This window comes from Melozone crissalis, unplaced genomic scaffold (assembly GCF_028551555.1).
Source record: "Melozone crissalis strain CALT ecotype California unplaced genomic scaffold, PUWL_Pcris_2 ptg000068l_1, whole genome shotgun sequence".
In the NCBI taxonomy this organism is placed as follows: Eukaryota; Metazoa; Chordata; class Aves; order Passeriformes; family Passerellidae; genus Melozone; species Melozone crissalis.
Window position 1 is genome coordinate 8,318,773 of NW_026535846.1, and position 20,974 is coordinate 8,339,746.

The 20,974-nt window shown below is 37.9% G+C and overlaps 1 protein-coding gene across 3 annotated transcripts in view; it reads right to left on the reverse strand.

Annotated features, from left to right (window-relative positions):
• Window positions 1-20,974, reverse strand: part of LRCH2 (leucine rich repeats and calponin homology domain containing 2) — a 34,206-nt gene that overhangs the window by 7,360 nt on the left and 5,872 nt on the right. The window contains exons 2-15 of one of the 3 annotated variants that reach the window (XM_054289518.1): window positions 13,427-13,571; window positions 12,166-12,292; window positions 11,212-11,317; window positions 10,973-11,109; window positions 10,614-10,747; window positions 10,398-10,485; window positions 9,996-10,107; window positions 9,583-9,680; window positions 9,412-9,479; window positions 9,076-9,180; window positions 7,324-7,401; window positions 3,893-3,961; window positions 2,505-2,553; window positions 1,336-1,452 (exon numbers count right to left, since the gene is read on the reverse strand). In XM_054289518.1, coding sequence (XP_054145493.1) covers window positions 1,336-1,452; window positions 2,505-2,553; window positions 3,893-3,961; window positions 7,324-7,401; window positions 9,076-9,180; window positions 9,412-9,479; window positions 9,583-9,680; window positions 9,996-10,107; window positions 10,398-10,485; window positions 10,614-10,747; window positions 10,973-11,109; window positions 11,212-11,317; window positions 12,166-12,292; window positions 13,427-13,571 — 1,433 coding nt within the window. Of the gene's footprint in view, window positions 1-1,335; window positions 1,453-2,504; window positions 2,554-3,892; window positions 3,962-7,323; window positions 7,402-9,075; window positions 9,181-9,411; window positions 9,480-9,582; window positions 9,744-9,995; window positions 10,108-10,397; window positions 10,486-10,613; window positions 10,748-10,972; window positions 11,110-11,211; window positions 11,318-12,165; window positions 12,293-13,426; window positions 13,572-20,974 lie in introns of those variants that run through there. The other 2 variants (XM_054289519.1, XM_054289520.1) reach the window with 2 other exon arrangements.

A 20,974-nucleotide genomic window follows, 5' to 3' on the forward strand; every position in this document is an offset into this window, starting at 1 on the left:
AATTAGAGAAGCCCCATGCAGATTGAATTAAAGAGACCATCACTACACAAGTCCAAGTTTGTGGGGTGTATGTGGTCAGGCTACTCCTCATGATGTGACACAAATGCAGGCTAAGCAAGAGACAACTGTATTGTCACTGCTTTTTCAAAACAGCACTGGTGTCTATTTTTTCCCCAGTTTGCCATGGCAAACAGGCTCTGTTTCAGTGGCTTATTGCCTTGGTTTTGCAAATGAAACCATGAAAAGTGTTGTTTGTTACTGCTACAGGCTGTTTAATTCACTTAGGAGACCATCTAGAGCTGTGTGTAATGTGATTTCAGGCATCTGCTCCCATCACAGAGCTCACAACTGACTGCTGAGTTATGAGCAGCCACTTCTGTAGTGGTAGCACAGCTCTTTAACCAGGCAAACCACTGAATTCTGCTTTACTGAGAAGATTCTCTCTCTTTCTCCTCCAATGCCACATAAAAAATTAATTTCAGGATGAAAACCTTGGAAAAAGGATACAACTCCATAATCTCTTCAGGAAAAAAAAAAGCTTCTGTAAGCACAACAATATATCTGAGATGGATGGCATGCTCTGTTCTCATAAAGAATTTAATTTCTTTGAAGTTCCCTGGCATTTCACAAATATGTCTGATGGCAAAGACCCAAGAAACTAATTTCATAAGTGACAAATTTAATTCTAATTCAACCTAGCACTGCTCAGAGCTCTCCTATTTCTCTACTTAGCCCAAAACAAACGTTTCCCAGTGCTGCTAGAACTTCCCCTCTCTCTGCACAAAGCAGACACTGGCACCTGCTGACTGAGGGTGCACACTACAGCAGCAAGGGAACACTGAAAATATTCCTTCTGAAATTAAAACTAATGCCATGGGGCCCAAAAGGCATAAATCATTCCTAGAACCATGCTGCAAAAAAAAAAAAAAAGGCAATGTATCTTTTCTTTGCACTAAAAATAAGTACATAAATAGCTAAATAAAAATCCCTCCAAATCTCCAAATAGATGGTGAAGGACCAATGACAAAATTAGTTTTTGGTTTTGGCAGAAAACAATAATTAATTACTTTCTTTTCTTTAAAGGATAAACAAAATCTTCAATCAATTTTTTTCCTCTTGATTTTCCTGCACTCCCAGACTATCCTAGATACATACATATATTATATTAATCAAAAGAGTAAAAAAAAATTATATGTTATATGCAAATTTAAATGCATCACAACCTTTGAGGATCTACCTTTACTTAGTTCTATAGCTTCTTCTATTCTTATTTAAAAAAAACCAAACCAAACCAAAACAAAAAAACCTATCACCCATCCTCACTCCCCTCATTACCTTGAAATACTCTTTTCTAATTTGTTTACTTCTCCTTCTTTCTTCATTCTGCCAGATAACTGGCTGTGTTTCTGGCCAGTGCTGCTCATCCACCAAATCCTTCTGGTTTTCCAGTGGCTGTAATAGTCAGAAATACTTTTATGTAAAATTTAAACATCTCTCTTGTGCATTAGCACAAATTATTATGAACTACAATTGTTAATTGCTTGCCTGCCTCAATCTAGCTTTATGACCTGAAAGTTGAACACTCTTAATGGTGATTCTGGTAGAAACCACTTATATTTTGGATTTTGAAAAAAATATTTCACAGAAGAAAAAGAACCTATGAAATAATTCTTCAGAAAGTAACACTTTTCAGCATTGAGACTAATTTTGTAGGTAGGTAAGGAAACCACCAAAGGCTGCCAGAAACATCAGTTTCAAGTGTGGTTAGCCAGTAGCACATCTAATTTCTCACTGTGAATACTCATCACACAGAGAAAGGATGGCTACAAGAAGACAGTTGGAGTAGTTGTTGGCTATTTCTATCTAAAATATTATACACCCCAACAAGCTGGAAGAGAGATCTCTCTTTCAAAGTATTGTATTATGTAATACACACTGAGGAGACAGCTAAAGTAGATTGATTCTTAAATAATAGGTGCCTACTACATGAAAATTGAAAGTAGACAATCTGAATGGACTATTTCTGAAGGGAACCACATTTCTGTTTCTTCTTACAACACTATGAGGGCATTTAAAGCAATTCTAGATAACTAACAAATTGAAATAGTAAGGTACTCTCTACAGTTTAATGAAATACTTCACACTTCAATCCATCTAGAAACTGCATCTAAAAACCAGACTGAACATTATCGTGAGGCAATACCTTTATATGGAAGGACATACTAAACCCAAGAGAGTAAAATTTATGCCTCATTAGTTTCAAGACCTTAAAGCTGGTACCACATGCTTTTAAAACAAAAGGCCTCCATTACAAACAAGTCAAATTGAGGCATAAGATCTCCAAAGGGTTCATATTTTCCATCACAATTAAGACACCTTCAAGAACTATGTGTATAAGCAACCATACAAATACATTGTTTTCTGCCACAGAGACAAAATCAAGGAAACAACAACAACAAAATCACTCCAATATAAAGCCCCCACATTTACATTTGAATATTTACCTGCCAGCTGTATGGGGACACTGAGGAATTCACTTCATTTGTTGAAACACTAAAAAGTAAGATGAAAGGCATTATGAAGCACACTACTTTTTTGTGTACTTTAAAACAAGTTACTTGAAAATAACAAAAAAGTGAACCCTTAAAAAGTGGCTTCTCCACAGCACTACAATATATTTTGCCATCTGTATAAGATGTTACAATGTGGCCTCAAAGTATGATCATTTAAAATCTGAAATCATATTTCACTCTCCTTTAACATAATTTGACAATGGGTCTTCCACACTACAGCACTTAATTCAGATAAAACTTCTTTTGACTTTTTTAGTTTGTTTTGGTTTTAAGTCTCAGAACTGCCTGTTTCATTAACAAAAAAAGGAAAAGCAAATTTAATTCTTCCTGGATTACCCTCTAATAAAGAAGCCTAACAGAGGTGCACACTTAAACAGGTGACAGCAGCTCACAGAGAAGCTGTGCTAAGCAAGCAAGGCCTGGAAGGTTCCAGGTAGCAGCTGCAGGAGGGGTCACACAAGCACAGCACATGATGCAGGCAGCTCTGCAAACCCCAGGTACCACTGAGAGGGGAGACAGCAAAGGATGTGTCACACTGAAGGAGCTGCACTGGCTCAAGATGCTCCCCTGAGGTGCAGCTGAACTGCACAGAGCCATTCCCACCCCACAGCTACCCAGCACCATCAGCTTTTTTCTCCCCATGTGGGTCTGGACATTTCCCAATTCCCTGAAAACAAGGCTTTGGGTATTTCTGATTGTTGATGATTTCTGGGTTTGTTGTTGTTTGGTTTGTTTTTTGGGGTTTTTATGCTTTATTTTGTGTGTGGGTGTTGTGCATTTTTCTTTATTTAAATTCAAAGAGAAAGCTTAAGTACAGCTCCTGCAGACAGTGCATTTCCTCAGTAACACACCCTCCACAAACAATAAAGGTGTCGTAGGCTGAGCTCCCAGCAATGCTTTTCCAACAGCTCTGAAGAGCACAATAGGATTGCCAAGGAGGAAAACTGGAAAATGTAGATGCCCAAGCACAGTTCCTGTGCCAGCCTGTGTCACACAGGATAAGACATCTGCACAGCACCATCACCTGCAGGAGAAGCTACAACCTCCAACTGGAATAGGAGCTCTGAAATATAAATTAATTGCTGCCATAATCAAACCTACAAATTTGTTCCTTTATGACATCTACTTTCCTAAATGCTCAGAAGAACACTTTATTTTTGATCTGAAAGAAAGAAGCTCAAGAATAGATTATTCCTGTAGCTTCAATTTCATCATGAGCTTTTAAAGCATTATGACAGAAGATGGCAGTAGTAACACAATGAACAAAAATGAAAGCAATAAAAGACTGAAAGCTGTGATATATTTAAGTATATCAATACCATTTTTCAGATTCCATTGGCTGCTTGGGCCTGTTCCTTGTGTTTACTGAAACTGAATGATTAAGAAGCCTAGGAAAAAACAAAGGTATTTGAAACAATTTTCTTAGTATATGTTACTTTTACTGCATCACATTTCCTGTAAATAAAAAAAGTTCTGAACATTAAGTGGCACCTTCCATAAAACTAAAATGTGTGTGTATACACATGAAATCCAAGCCCATTCCTGCTTCCATTTGAATTAAGAGTATAATTTCCAGCCCTTGAAGTATTTCAAGTTCTGTATTTTAAGGAAGCAAAACTTGGTGATAGTTCAAACCAAAATGAAATCTCCTCTTATTTTTCTCCCTAAATAGATACTATTTCAACTGATCTCATACCTGTGTAAAGTGATGCTGCTCTAAACACAAAAGACCCGACTGTTCCTTAAAATTAAAGACAGATAGTCAACCTAAAGCAGACCAGCAAGGATAGAGACAGACTGAGCACAAAAAGTCAGTCAGAAGGGGCAGATGAGAAGGTGGCTGAGAAAGAAACATCACGAATGCAAAGGAAATGAACGTAAAAAGGTGAGGTGGAAATTGAGAAACACGGGCTAAGAACTAAATGAAAATTTTAATGCAGAATTTAATGGAAATTCCATTCTTCTACACGGTAAAGAGCCAAAAAAGCCTGAACTTAGAGAGATTCAGAAAGGTGCTTTCATCTGGAGCAAACACATACCACATGTTTGTGTGTGCACAGAAAAATTATATGAGCTATTATGGATGTTTTAAGTGTTGAAAATAAAATTATCAGTAACACTTAAAACTAAATGTGTTCAAGTAAGCATCACCTTGACTAAAGTGAAAAATTCTGAACTCTTGAAGGTAGCAAAATTACACTTTGACACTGAACTCATGGGCAGAAGTGTGATGGAAGTGTATTTATACAGAATTATATTGAGAACTAGAATGTATTAAGAATCAGAACTCAACCATTCCATGGAAGAAAGTAAAACAGCAGCCCCTTTTTATATTACTTTACATAGTGCAGCACAGCCATTTACTTTAAATGACTGATGATTTTTCAATCAAACTTCCCTGATTACTGTGATAACTTTGAGCTCAGTAATCTCATTTGCAGTATAAACCTCTCATTGTGTGACCCTCGCTTTAATGGGATTATGAGAAGTTAAGCCTGTAAACCTGTAAATGTCTGTAAAAGTTAAAGCCTGTAAAAGTTAAGCCTGTAAATGCCTGCTGCACTCAGTCTGTAGCATCTGCCTCCTCTATTCTGTGTTCAGAAACTAAGTTTTGAGAGGGCATTCCAGGATTAATTTATACTACAGCCTGAAAAAAATGTAACCAAAAATATATTCAGTGCATGGGTTATCAATCCAGAACATAAAGATGCTATTTTAAAGTCATTGTTCTTTACAGAGAACCCCCATATAAACTAGCTTTATCTTCAACTGACAGCAATGAGAAATTCAGTGGGACTTTGTAGCAAACAACAATTACAAGTAAAGAAAAAAATTAGACTCGGTTTGATGCAACACTTGCACCAAAACTGACATTGCGGTGTAAATGCAATGATTATATATAATACAGGCTATTCCTTTTCTATACTTATTATATAAAATGCAAGGAAAAACTATTGAAGCTAATTCTAACATATATACATACACTTTTCAGCTGCTTTTCACCATTTCTGTGCAACATGTATATAATTAATGATTGAGTTCATAATGAACTGTAATTATTTAAACAAAGTATATTCTTATACTTCCTAAAACAAAGCCAGTAATTTTTGAAAGCTCCTGTTTAAAAACTGAAGAATATAGATGGGGAAGTAACAGCAAGTTCAGCAGCTGACATGTTGCAAGCCCAGTTACAGAAATCTCAATTTCCTGCAGAATAATGAACTTGAAAGCTTTTAACAAAAGAAAATAGTGAAGAAAATCAATCTGAATTTGCCAAATTGCAGACAACTGGCAAAATGGGAATAACTGCAGGCACATTAATTACTGTCTTCCAGGAAATACAATGCAAAGCAGAGTATGTAACATGAAAGTAGAAGTAGTCTGAGTTCAGAAGTTACACTCAAGTGTGGTGTTGATGGTCCAAATTTTTAGCAATTGTTGTCATTCATGCCATCACTCATTAAACCCAAATCTTTATTGTATAGGTCAATTATCAGGCCAAATACTGATGCCCTGACTGATTCATGAACTAAGAACTTGCATAGGATAATTGAGCTAGAACTGCAACTAATTTCCTACTTATGATTACAAATCCCACCAATTCTGCTGTTAGAGAGGTAACACAAACTAATCCTCCGAAAGGGTTCTAAAACTCACACAATTTTAAAAATCTAAATTACTCAACACCACACATTTATATATTCTACTTCTACATTATGCAAGCACAGCATCTACTCCAAAGTGCTTGACCAGATGAGAGAGAAAGGCAATGGCAGGAGCAACAAAGATATTGGAAAATATTTTCTCAAGTTTCAGGATTTAAAGAGTGGAATCTCTTCTCAGCCACTTACACTATCAGATTTTATGCAAACATAACAATGATTAACAGACACAAATGAAGTGAAAATGGAAGTGTTATTTTAAGGTTAGCTGTCTTCAAATCTAGACAAGCAAGCACTACCATGAATCTCTAAAGTGTAAAAAGACACTAGAAATCCTGTGCAGTGAGACAAAAATTATTTACTTTCAACTTGTTCCAGAGCAGTTCATTGACTTTATATCTGGCTCTGCTTTGTGACTGAAGCTGTGTCTTCTGGATTTAGACAGTTTTAGGAAATCACTGCTGCCAGGTAAGAACCCAGACTTGATTGTGATGCAAATTCAAACAGGCTCATTTGGAACCAATGAAAATTATTTAATCTAAACTACTCTACTGTCTTTTGAAAAAAGACAAGGAGCATCCAGACTAAGTTACAGAGCTTCAATTTATAAGGCAATCAAGTCTGAAATCACTTCATTCAACACCTAAGTTTGAGTATAGTCTACACCATACTCCAATTTTATGTTACTGATGAGGTTTGTATATTACAAATACTTTCACCATAGGTCAAATGCAAAACAAATTATCTCTGAAAATGATCACTTTAAAACCAAAGTATCAAACAAACAACACAAAAACACCAACCAAACAAAACCCCAAAAAACTGAAAGCACCACATTGCATGAGGTACTGTATCTGAGGCTGTATACTTAAAGAAAAGCTTTTAGGTTTGGACTCAAAGTGCTCTTTGGAGAATTGCCTAATTAAATATTTTTCTCAATTAATATTCAATCCCAAAGAACAAAGAATGTATTACAAACTATTTTTGATAACAAAACCTCTTGGGCTAACTCAGCCAATCCATAACTCTGTGTTTGTACAGGAAATGGCCAAGAGCATTTCTTTTGTCCACACTTTAACTCTTTATACCTTGATGCACGTCCTGCAGCCCTGGTCCTCTGGAAGAGCTTTTCACTGAATGAACTTCTATAGCTCAGTGGCCTTCGTCTGAATTCACAGTTCATGCACACCAAAGCCACAGACGGAAGGAGGAAGCAGGAGAGGTTGATGGGAGAGCACAGGGAAGTCATTAGCATAGCAAGCAAACGGAGAGGAGACTGCATAATATTACAAAAACATACACTGAACAAACAGAAACATGATTAGTGAGGAGTTATTTTGTGATGCCTAATTTCCCTGAGGACTGATCACTGTTTCACAATTTCCCTGTTCACTGATTGACCATATTTTCCACAAATAAGCATAGAAATATCTTGAGTAAATGCTAAATAATATTCTTATTGTCAGGTAAAAAACCCCACAGATTCAAAATCAGGGCTAAATTTTATATTAGAGGAGATTTTGAGTTCATGTACCTGAAGATACATAAGCCAACTTTAAAATATAAATGCTAAACAAAGAAATAAAACTTAAGAACTATTAAGATTGCACATCTGCATCATTCAAGACAAAGCAGAGCAATTAGCAAGACCACTGCATTAAGACACAACAACATATAATGAGTAAAATTCAAGCTGCAGTTACTTCAGAAGAGGAGTGGCTTGGCATTTCAAATGATTAGATAAGCAGGAAACACGTAATCAAACAAGAGCCTCATGCAACATAAAAACCATCAAACACACCCATTCTCTCTTCCTTCATAGGAGGAAATGATGCATTCTTGGCCTTATCTGAAATACTTTAGGTACTGAGAATACACTGGCATTAAGATTTCATTCCTATTTTTCCCTCCGTGTGAACAACAACCAATTCTTGAATGCAGGGCTTGGAGTTGTGAGTAAAACCCATTTTATCTTTCACACATACACAGTACTGTTACTATATTTACCAGTATTATAAAATGATGGTGAATTTTTAAGACCCTGCAATTCATAGTATTGGGATCTCCGTTTCTCTGAGGGCTTCATGTGTATTTCAACCATCTTAAAAGTAAAGCAGCAGAGTCTCATAATTACACAGCAATTTGAAAGAAAAGAACATAGTGTTTAAGTAGGTATGAACTTACATCCATTACTGTGGGATACTGAATGAGTATTATGAACTATTTTAGTTAATGAACTGCTATTAAATACAACTTTCACCTCTCAGAGGAGTTTACTCTAGAAGTACCTTACAGCATTTGCCTGCTTGTTAAAGGAACAGAACAGAAACTGTTCCTACACCAGCCTGGCCATTTCTATGTGACTCCAGCTATTCCTTCCTGTTCTTCATTTTACACAGTTGCTAACTTGTTCTATTACATTCCTTTAATCTGCTTCTTGTTCCATGGCTCCTTTTCAAGAACTGTTCTGTTGAGATGCCCATAATGAAGCAGAGAAAGGCAGGCAGTTGAAATTATTTATTTTTATCCATAGATATTGCAATTTCACACAATAACGTAAAAACAAATTTCCCCTTCAGTCCACAGGATATTGACTGATGGAAGTACAACCTAGATTAACTTGTATCTGAATAAAAATAATCAGTCACAAACAAACTGTAGGGAGGTTGTGTAATTCAGGCAAGAAACACAGGACAGGTATCTTGACAGAGTCTGTCACTTCACTCTTTAGCAGCTGGACAAAACTGTTCTCAAAATAAGGTGTCAAAAGCTTTTGGGTATAAGAGACGTTAAAGAATAAATTACTGCAACAGAAGTTATTTTAACTAATATTGTTCTACCTGTGTTTTTGTTCTTGCTGCAACAACTGAGCTGCTATTTTTCTCAGGTCAGTCACTTCTTTGAGCTCATCATCATCTTCAGCCAGCAGCTGTTCTTTCTGAAGTCTGAAAAATTAAACATCAGTGATTTGCTTGGCTTCAGGGAAGCAAGACACAGAAATGGCTCATTATGGCAGTAACTAAGCAGTGCTTCCTGTAAGCTTATGCTCTGTCCAGGAGGAATACTCTGTTCAGTATGAGAACTCCTTCCTCCATATGCAAGGAGCTTAAAAAAACCCCACTATCACCCCTGCCACTACTAGTAAAACCAACTCAATAAAGATGAAGAAGATTTACCTTTTTTCATCTCCCCAGTCCTCATTTTGTTCTATTTTCTGGGGTTTCTCAGGATGTTTTCCCCGTTCCTTCAACAAAATTGAAAAAAAAAGTCAGAATTGAATTAAGGCAGGAAAAAAAAGAGAAAAATCCAGGCTATTGAACAGTTTTTCTTTTGTCAATCTCTGGTACCTTGACATAGGAGAGCAGGGTGCCAATCTGTGCCTCTCCCTGCTCAGGAAGAGCTCCCTCCTCTGTGTTGGGATCAATGTAGTCAAACGCCTCTTGGTCTAGGGAGGATTTATGAAGAATAGGAAAGACATCACAACAGTTCTCTTGATCAAATGTTATTTCTGAGAGAAGTAAGTACTTATGAAAAATGTCAGCTAAAGATAAAACATAGAAATTGTGCCTTCCTCAGCTAGAAATAATTTTTTCTCCATTCTCTCAAGCCTTTTCTGCTTGTGATTATTACATTGTTTTCTGAACTGATGAAAATACAATATCAACACATGATCCTGTAATTTTGTGCCATTTTCTTATGTTAGATTACCCAAGCAAAGTATCTCTGCTACCTAAAACAACAAATGCACAAGTGGTATTACCTTTCTGTGGATCCAGTTTACTCCCCATTACATGATTGTCATTCCTTAATGTCTGTTCCCTTGTTGATTCTGACACCTGGGAGTGAAGGCTGATTGTATCATCATCAGATGGCTGCAAAGACACTCACATTTAGTGCAGAACTGACATAGAAATGGTATTATTATATGATTTCCTACATTCCCATCATATCATATTAATTAGAATCAACTTTAACCAGAAAAGTTAAACAAATATATAATTTGTGTCTGATACAGCAGTCTAAGGGTTTAAACTCAACTGTACACATACTGAAAGAATATTAACTGCAACTTACTGAGGTATTTCTCAAATGATATAAAATACAAAGGAAAAAGTTCTAAAAAATCAGAAATTACAAATTCAACAGTGAAGAAAATACTCACTTCTGTAGTGGACAACCTTTTATCCCCATTATCACTTCCAATGCCAGAGTCTGGTCCATGGTTTTTACTGGGATAAAAGTCTTCCATGCTACATTAAGAAAAATAACACACAAAATATCCACACAAGAATGAAATAAACAGTAGTTTTACTTTCCATAAGAAAATAAAGATCCTTTTCACAATATGTTCTCTATACTCAAAATTCCCACTACTCACCTGTCTGTGAGGGGCTGGGAGGGGATTCGTTTGCCTAATGATGGCAGATCCAAGGAATCTGGTTTTTTGTCTATTCTGAGGCACGCCTGGATACTGAGGAATTTAAATATATGCACTTTGCCCTTTAAACATATCTGTGGAGAAACACAGGAACAAAAAAAGTCTTAATTACACAGCATGTGTGCTGAGAATACATCCCAAAAAATATCTGCAGCACTGCATTTACAGCCACAACACCCCAAAAGGAGAAACACAAGAAATACAGTTAAAAAAAGAGAAAACTTGATTAGCATAACTTAGAACAGCTTCCTCTAAAATCCTAATAAAAATTTTCTGTACTTGTGTGCTTTAATACTAACCTGTGCTGGTGGAATCTGCATTGGATTGTTATCCAAAACTATAACTTGTAAGTGACGTAACTTTCTGTAACAAATGGGAATTTCTGTAATTTTATTACAAGAAAAATCCAGCTTTACCAAGGGAAGGTCTCCTAATTCTGCATTCAGGGAAAAAAAGCAAACAAAAAAAAAGAATCAGTTATCTTCTTAACACTTTGCCTAATTTGCCCACATCAATGGAAAGAAGATGAGTAGCTCACCATCTGGCAACATATGGAGATTATTTCTTCTTATGTTCAATTCTCTAAGTGACTGCAATTTTCCTATTTGCTGGGGAAGAACTTGAAGTTCATTACAGCTAATATCCTAAGAAAGATATAATTAATAAATCAACTGAACATCTTAAATGAAATTACACAGAGGAATACTGTGATCAAAACTATTGTAAAGCATACTATTAAAAGAAAAGAAATCCAAGAAAAGAAACCCAACTATCTTGGATTTTCCATGGAGATGTACCAAACAGATCTTGCTGGATTTTAAAATGTTGAGTGATTCCAAAAATTCAATTCAAGAAGTTAAATCAATGAATGATGAAATACTGGCTTTGAAATGAATACTGCAGCCTAGGAATCAGGAGTTCCTGGTGCAGTTCCCATATCTGTCAAAAACTTCTTGTGCTATTGCTGGCAACTGACTGGCATTCTGCTCCTCTTCTAAAAATTCTTTTTCCTTAATAAACCTTGAACCAACCCATGAAACTAAAAAAGAGCAGGCAATAGCAACAGCAGGCTCACCAGCTTCTTGGATACAAGCACTAGAGGGTGACAAAGCTGCATCAAGTGAACACAGACTACAGCTATTTCTGACACTAATTTAATATTAATTTATGTAAACCAAAGTGACTGAACAATCACAGAGTCTTTCCAGCCTTCTTATGCTCTAAATAGGTACATCACAGGTACTGGAATCAAACTCTCTGCTATGTCCTTATCACCATCAAGCATGCATTCTGGGTTTCACAACTCGAAAAATAAACCAAAAATATCAATAAAACACAGTAACTGAATTTAAATTTTGTAGTTCTATATTTTATAAATATTAATAATTTATTGTACTGAATATATAATGAATACATGATATACATAGTGCTTATAAATATATATGTAGTGCTTTTAAGTGTACTGACCACAAAGATGCCCAGTTGTACTTACCAACTCCATTAGATCTCTCAACTTTCCAATTTCTTCTGGAATGGAGACCAGCTTGTTATTACTGACAACCAGAACTTTCAGTGGAAGATCAAACAGGTATTTTGGCAATGTTGACAAAAGATTTCGACTTGAAAGCAAGAAAAAGGGACAAGAAAGGCTGAATTATAAGTGAACAATACAGAGAAGTTATTTATGTAGATACGCATTAAGTCTGTTTTTATGCTGCATTTTGGGTAGATATGCCAGGCTTTTTTGGTTGAAGGCATGAAAAGCAAAAATATGCAAGTAAACTTTTTTGAACTGACTATAAAAACATGGCAATGAAGCAGTCATTCATGTCACATAGACTTCCTCTGGTTTTTTCCAGGGTTTTGGGGTTTTTAGGAGCTGCCTGCTTTACTATGAAATGCACAATACACTTCTTCCACCATCTGAAGCCCGGATTAGGATGTGATTTTCTCCTGTAATAAAGCCCCTGAGCTAGTCAGGCAGGATTTTAGCCTGGTCTCCAATGCTACAGCCCACAAGTTCCTGCACTGCAAATCAGCCCTTGGACAGGAGCACAGAAATGAGGACAAAGCACAGTTTGGCAAAGGATCATCAGGAGAACTGACTCCTGAAAGAAGAGTTAGAATACACAGCATTTCTGTGTGAAGAAGTGTATTCAGCACCACAAACACCATCAAAAGAGAAATGGCTTCTGCTGAAGAAAGTTAGGCCTATTTCTCTGAAAACATACTGTGGCTTTGTATCATATTAATCCTCTTTAAAGTTGTGACAGGGCACCTTGGTTATGAATTCATACTGTAAGAACTGGTATTTGCAGATTCTGAGACACAGTAGGTTCTGGGGATTTAAATAGCTCTTAACTGAGAAAACTGTTTTGGATTTGATGCAGCTAATATAGAAACAAGGAGTATTGTAGAAAACAGGGTCAGGAGAGTTTTCTAGATTCCCTCACCTTCCAGAGCTCATATCCATCTTCTGTGCTAGTGAGAAAATCCAACCATATGTTTTCCAAGTTTAAAAAGAGCAGTAGAGCAGTGGATGTAAATAATATGCAAAATGAGCAGGACTTTCTGGCCAGAGTAATTTAGCCTCTTGACAGCAGCAAATTTCTATAGCTGGGTTTCTGAACACTGTCTGTCTACATAGCATCAGAAACAAAGGAAACTCTGCAAACACAATGACCTGATGAAGCAAAATGCCAAATCTGAGGAGATATGTTAAATAAAGACCAAAACCAGCCACCATTACTCACCTAATGTTAAGGTAGGTAAGCATTTGCAGGTTTTTAATAGATTCTGGAATGGATTTGATGCAGTTGTGATACAAATTTAAAGTTTCCAGTGGTGCAAACAGCCAGACATCAGGAGGAATTTCAGTAAATCTGTTCTTTGAAAGATCTAGAAGCAAACAGGAAAAAAAATTTCCTTTTTTAGTCAAGACTTTCCCTTCAGTAAGAGGAGATAAAAGTACCCACTGTTATTCTTGTCATGCTCCTAAAAATTAAGGTGTTGCAAGAAGTGTAAAATAATTCAGTTTTACCAGATGCTACTGCATATAATTAATACACAAAAGAGCCTTAAAATACTGAAAGATTATTGCTCAATATGCAATTACAACAGAAAGTAGAAGAGTGACAGGAATTCAAAAATGCATTTCCTACTACACAGTTATAGTTATAATGACACTGAATATCAACTATGATTGTCCCTCCTCTATCAAGTCTTTGTTCTGTGCAATTCTTGGGTTTCTTCCCCTCCAACTCTAGGCACAACAGTGAATCAAGGCAAAAATTCAAAGTTATTTCTCCTGTTTGACAGCTACATTAGAATCCAATGCCATTGTACAATGTATCTGCAATGCTAAAGCCAAGTTCCCAAAGCATCCTTACACAGTAACTGACATTCTCCAGCTACACATTTGTAACTTAACTAAAAAAGGGATAAAGTTGCATAAACCAATGCCACAGGTGTTTATAGATAAAAGTCAAGATGCAATTTAACCTGGCCTAAAAGCACAAAGAGGAGAGATCTTTGGCCATGGAAACACAATTCTTGAGCCAGAGTTATTCTGACAATGCATGAGTGCATTATGCAAATCTGCATGCAGGAGTTATGACAAAACAGAGCATTACCAAAATGCACAGCACCTCTGACTGTATGAAACCTTGGAAAGAACCAGAAAATACAAATGAAAAGTGACCCAAGAATCCTGGAAATTATCAGCTAAGCTACCAAAACCTGTGCCATCAAAAGTCCACCAAACTACCTTGGAAGGAAGAGATATTTACTTGAGAACAACTGCCTAGTCTGAAAGGAACTCTGGCTGCCAACCCAGGACATTTCAAAAGGATGTGGTTTCTCAGAAATGCTGAACAAACTCTTTTAACAGAGAAGTAATACAGATCCCTTGCTATTTCAGGCTTTAGTTCTCAGTTTTCAACACTCACATGGAATAACTGTTTCTGCTTAGCTCCCATCATATTATCACTGGAAGGAACAGTTCTGCAAAAAGTCTGAAAAGGGTTGGAAAATTGGCTCCAAGTCATTGTCAGGGTCAAAGAGAGCTCAGCAACCCGAAGTTTAACTGGCAAACCAGCTATGAGCAGCATTTAGCAGGGCCAGCACTGGAATCAATATTGCTCAGCTTCTTCCTCACCAGCCTGGCAAACAGGCTGAGGACAGAATGCAGGACACCAGGGTGTGCAGAGGGAATGGCCTCCACACTGTGCTGCAGGTGACCAGCAAACAAAATGGACTGGTACCATGAAACACCATCTTCCTGGGAAGTGATTTTTGGCAGTAGCTTTAACTTTACCTCTAGAAGTCTAGAATATGTGAAATTTTGTGTGCTATCTGGCTGTCATTCCATTATTTCTAAAAAACAGTCTCAAGTTTAAGTATCACAAAGTCTTTCTAAAAATTTGAGTATCTACTGCTGATGCAGAATTCTGCCAACTCTACCTGCAAAAAGCAGAAAAATATGTTCCCAGGTTGAAGGAGTGGCATTCCTAATGAACTGTGAGAAAAATGGAATAAAGTTAACTACAACTGAACATCTCAACAAAACCTAAGAAGCTTATTAAAAAATTAGAAAGTTTTTACAACCAGTGAAGTTCATTTTCTGTTTTCCACTTCATCAGTTTTCAAAATGTTACAGAAAAATGACAGCTTCCACACAAAGGTTTTCTGCAGAACCCTTTTTAAACAAATGCCCTCCTGCTCTAATATTCAGCAGAGTGCGACACCTGCATGCACAGAGATGCCCACAGTTTTATTGCTGGCCCACTTCTACAACCTCCAGCACATGCTGAAGTCTTTAATATTGTGAAAAAAACCCCGAAAACCAGCTTTAAGCCCCTTCCTGATTTGGTTTTATCAGCAGCTGCAAAGGTGATTGAAGGCTGGTACAAAGATCAGCCCACAAAACAAAAGGCAGAATCCCACCCTACTGCCACTGTCCCAGGGGCAGCACTATAGACCTGAACTAGAGGTTCAAGGGCACCACAAAAATTTTGCTGCTGTATTTGCTTCCAGTCACACCTCAACCACACATCTTGGAACGTCCCAGGTCAAAACAGCTTTGCTCTTTCTTCTGCAGAAATAAAATCTAGAGGCAAGGGCAGACAAGAAGTAGAGGATGCACCAAGTGCCTGCTCTGGATGAGCGGAGCAGGGGTGTAACACCCACAGGGAACACAAAGCAGCTGTGGTTTCCAGCCTGGCTGACACAAATCACAGCAGCACAGCCTGGCTGGAGCCCCTCAGTGTGCCCTGGTACAGAACTTATACAGCTGCACATCAAAATACAGACCAAGGGCACTGCACTAATGTATCACTGCAGAAACCACTTCTCTGGAAACAATGCCTTTGAAGGCACTGTGGGGCAAGGATTGCACTTTCTTACTATGAAACCCAGAAATCCTATCAGAATAGGAAATGACACCCACTATCTCTCAAAAATAAAATAAAATAAGGTAAATAAAGAGGTGGGAGATAGCATGACTTCTATTCCAAGCAATTTTTCATTCCATCATCACAAAACAGCATTAGAAGAGCTCCAGGGGTTGGTCCAGATTTTATGAAGATAAAGATTTGAGTATCTATAGTTTTCCACAATATTCTCATATTGAATGCACTTGCAGCTTTTTAAAATCAAGCAAAGCTATTTTTATCCAAACTAAAGGATGATTTCTACTCCAAAAACGTTTTCATAACAAGCAAGAAGTTTATGAGATAGTATTGCCTATTATGGTAAATAAAATGTAGATGTGAAACATGTGCAACTTAGGTACTTTTTGAAGACTAATAATACAACAGATGACCAAATCCAGTCTGAAAAAAGGAAGGAACTTTAGGAACAGAGTGCTCCTCTATAAACAAGCCAGCTTCCATCTCACCTGGAAGCAGGCTGCTAGCATTGAGAATGGCTTTGTAAGGGTTAATAGAGGAGGAGCAAGGGAAGCTGCTAAATGCAGAACCACAGATGATTTAGATTGGCAACTCCTCTAGAGGTGAGATGATGGGAATCCTTTGCTTAACCAGTTTAGACTGGAGAACCTTCAGTGGAGTGTTATGTGAGGACTAACCAGCAGACACTACCCATGGTGCTCATGAATCACAGGGTATTTCAATACCTTATCTCTGCAGGAACAAGGAAAGTGAGAAGTGAACCATCACTAAGGCTACATTTGGAAGAGGAACTAGAAAAATATGAAGAAGTTGGTTGCCCTTTAGTTTTCTTTTGACAGAAAAAGTAAAGTCTTCAGTTACTATAAGATGGTGATTAAAAAACAATATATAGAAAGATCAAAAGGAGAGAATTCTAGGAAATCAGCCTGGAAGGGAAGCTATAAGAAGTGAGAGGTTACCTTCTATCATTTAAGCCATGATCAAGAGGGAAAGCAAAAAGCTCAAGCTGTCAGGTCACAGCAGTGTGCAGCCAGGTATTTAAGTAGTATTGCCAGCACATTTGCCTTGGTTTTGCACTTTTCCCTAAGGATGCAGTACTGCTTCCCATGAGGAACATGCTGGTTTTTTATTTAAACCAGAACAGCTCCTTTTATATTCAGGTATTACATACACTACATGTTGAATTTGAAATACAAGGCTCAGCTAGGAAATTTACACTGAACCTCATCTTGATATTTTATATCATTTTTCATAAAAATATCTTGCTGATCCAGGATATTGGTGTTAGGCTTTTGCTCCAAAACTGTGTTAAGAAACAATATCATAAAATCCCCACATTCCTCACCCCACAAAACCCAGAACTGCTCTCCTAATTCATCACAGATAGATTTTCCCAGCCAGCTTTTCTAGCAATGCTTTAGCTGAAGCCAACCAAAATCTAAGAACAGTTGTAACTGTAAAACAAATCCTACAGAAGACAAGAGATGCTTAAAAACAAGTATTCACACCTGATCCCAAAGATACTCTTCTAGTCAATCTAAACCTGAATCTGAGATTGCCACACAGAATATGGGTAAAACCCATTTGTCTGTCAGATGCAGGATGGTTCTGGAGAAGGAAAAAGTAACCTCAAACACTGCAGAGACACCTGCATGTGGTCTGTGCAGGAAGCACAAGTGTCAATGTCCACAAAGCACTGACTGCAGAAAGCTTTGTTACATAAGCAATGAAATGGGTTTGCTCATGCTCAGTGCCATCCCTGTGCTCAGGCACAGCAGACAGATCTCCAGTGCCATCCCTGTGGTCAGGCACAGCAGACAGATCTCCAGTGCCATCTCTGTGGCCAGGCACAGCAGACAGATCTCCAGTGCCATCCCTGTGCTCAGGCACAGCAGACAGATCTCCAGTGCCATCCCTGTGCCCCGGCACAGCAGACAGATCTCTTCCTGCCTTGGTTACTCTCTCAGCAAACTGGAGAAGGAGCCTCAGGAGAAAGGAACTCCTCAGCTTCCCAAGCTCACCTCAAATGGGATGTCCCTCTAGCACTTCCCTCTAACTCCACACATCTACTTGTAATTTCACAGTTCCAATCTTAATGCATGATGAGTGACAGAAATGTTTTAAAATTTTCCCTTCAAAGAAAAAAACAAACCCGGATAATTAAATAATAAAAACCAGAATTCTTCAGACTTGCTTATGATGCAAAATGAAGTGTTGAACAATTAAAATACATCCAGATGTAGACTGATTTCCCATCCCATACTGATATAAACAGCAACCATTTCAGTTGCAAAGGAGACCAAAAATGTTGAACTTACTGGCAAAAATATTCAACAATTACAGCCCCATAAATCTATGTAACTGTGAATTTCACACAGAAATCAACATTTGCTCTCCAACATCAACAGCAATGCTCAAGGACAACACAGAACCATCTGAGCACCCATCAGCTCATGCACAGTAAGGAAGCTGAGAATGCCAAAACCCTGTAGCTCTCAGGAAACTAAAGTGATTACAAATTGTCAAGGAAAGCTATGTACATTTGAAGTCTGCTCTTAAAAGCTTATGTAGCAATATTTAACTTGATTTTTATCTGTGGTGTACACTCAAGTCAAGTAGAAGCAGTCTGCCTTCAGTTTAAAAGAAAGAAAAAACACTCCCAGAACTAGAGGTGGCTACAAGCAGCTTTTACTTTTTTTCTACTGGGCATTTGACAGCATGGAATAGCTTCTGGTTTTGTGAAAAGGTATTACAAATAGGTATCAAAATGGTATTTGGATTCTAAATCCAACAAATGAAGATCTAGGAAATACCTGCTTTATAGTTATCCTTGCCCCAAGTTTAGTTACAGACTTGATCTGTGCAATTAAAATGACAAACAAACTGTGCACAACCACATAATTGAGTTTTCTTATCAAGTACAGAGGAAGGGTTCTACAGGCAACAAGAAATTTCATTTGACAGACCTGAGTTCTTGGCTTTTCATGCTAATCAGCACTTCTGAACAAAAAACAAAATGCTTTTTTAAAACACACTTTTACTGCTTTTGAGACTTCAATAAAAAACAAAACAGCCTGTCAGACTGAACAGTTGTTCCACATGACAGAAATGTTTCTGTAACTGGCCAGACCCATCAATGGTTGTGTCTCACACTTCTGCTCCCAGGGAGAAAGAACTGAGACCCAGCACACTGGCTGTGAAATCAAAGCAGCCTCAGGAAACCACCATCCCAGCCCACCCTCCCTAAACCCAGTCTCCCAGTCTACACTGGGTGCACCCACACTGAACATGACTAAATTGGCAGTTTGGTTCAAGCAATTCTTGTTTGTCATGTAAGCTGCCTCTGCTCACATGTTGGTTCGGGTATGTGAGGTTTTTCCTGAAATCTCTACCAGCAGAAAACTAAACCAGAAGCTCTGATCTAAAGGCTGGAACAAGGGGGGGTCATGCTGGTGCTGAGCTGCTGCACAGCTCTGCCAGTGCTGTCCACACAAACCAGATTTGTTACCTGAGGTGCAACAAGCACACTTGAGACAGGCACTGATTATTTATTTCAGAGTTGTGCAAGCCTGGGTGCTCAGGGGTACTTCACAAGTCAATCACACCAACTATCCAAAGTTCTCACTATTTATACATTTTAGCAAAGAAAGGAATTAGTGTTCACTGGCTCCAAGTTACATAGTTCTCTTTACAATCAGTATTCCATCTTCCATGGGCTAAGGACCCCTCTTGTTGCTCACACTAATTACTCCATGTGCCCAGTTTCTCTTCCTTTGGCTCAGTGGCTTTCTTGGCTTGGGGGTCCATCAGTCACTGCTGTGATCTCCCCCTGCCACAACTGATCCACTCAGAACTGATCCAGCAGAGATGCTAAACTGGCTTTACAGGCTTCATCCCTATCTTGGGGGTTCTGCCAACTGTCCTTGTGGTCTGTAAGCCCTGCACTCCCTGTGCCCACTATCAGTGTCACATCCTTCTTCCCAAGCCTTGTCAGCTGCCCCCACATCTGAGATCACTGAAGCCTGTCAAGCCCTAAATCTTAACAAGGTAATTCATAAACCACTCATTTGTTTTTTCAACACCTGGATATCACTTAGCTCTATTAGTTGCTACTTCCCTCCTTGCTGAGTAGGCTTGAAAGTACACAAAGATCAAGGAACATCCTTTCTCCAGAAAATTTTAACATATTCCACATTTTACAACATGAGGATGAACTCAGCAGATGAACAGATGAATTCTTCAGCACATTGCAACATTAGAAAGGTCTGGACATTTCCAAAAGAAGATAACACAGTGCTCCAGCTCTGGAGTGTGTTCAGCTATTTTAGCACAGCATGATTTAAATGGAAAATAAAGAACACATAACCAGGATCACTCCTCAGTCTGGCATGTGAAGGTGTAAATTCACAAATCATGTCAAAAGGACATAATCCATTACCTCACATCAAGGATTATCTTCCTCTCCATTACTGAAGGTGTCTTTGCTCCAAAAATCTTTCAGAGTTTGAAATGGAAAGCAGAAAATCCCATCAAAAGCTTTTTTGTTTTGGCACTTCAGTATTTAGTCTAGAGTATAGCTGCTAAAATGCTTTACCACCAGGAAGAGTATTTTCTTGAAAAGTCAGCAAGACTTCTTAAGCTGCCATATTACAGCACAGGGCATCTTCCTCCCACTTAAACTCATCATCATTTATTGGTTTAACACTGACAATTTCTTTTCTGGCTCTGAAATTGTTTAATTCCAAATTTCTGTCTCACAGACAAGTAGTATAAGGGAAAATAATCCTCATCTGGCAATGAAGCAAAGCCTGAGTTTACTAAGGAATATCTCAAATATACACAAAATTCCCAAGACTTACACCAGCCTCTGTATGCTCAGTAACACACATCCAA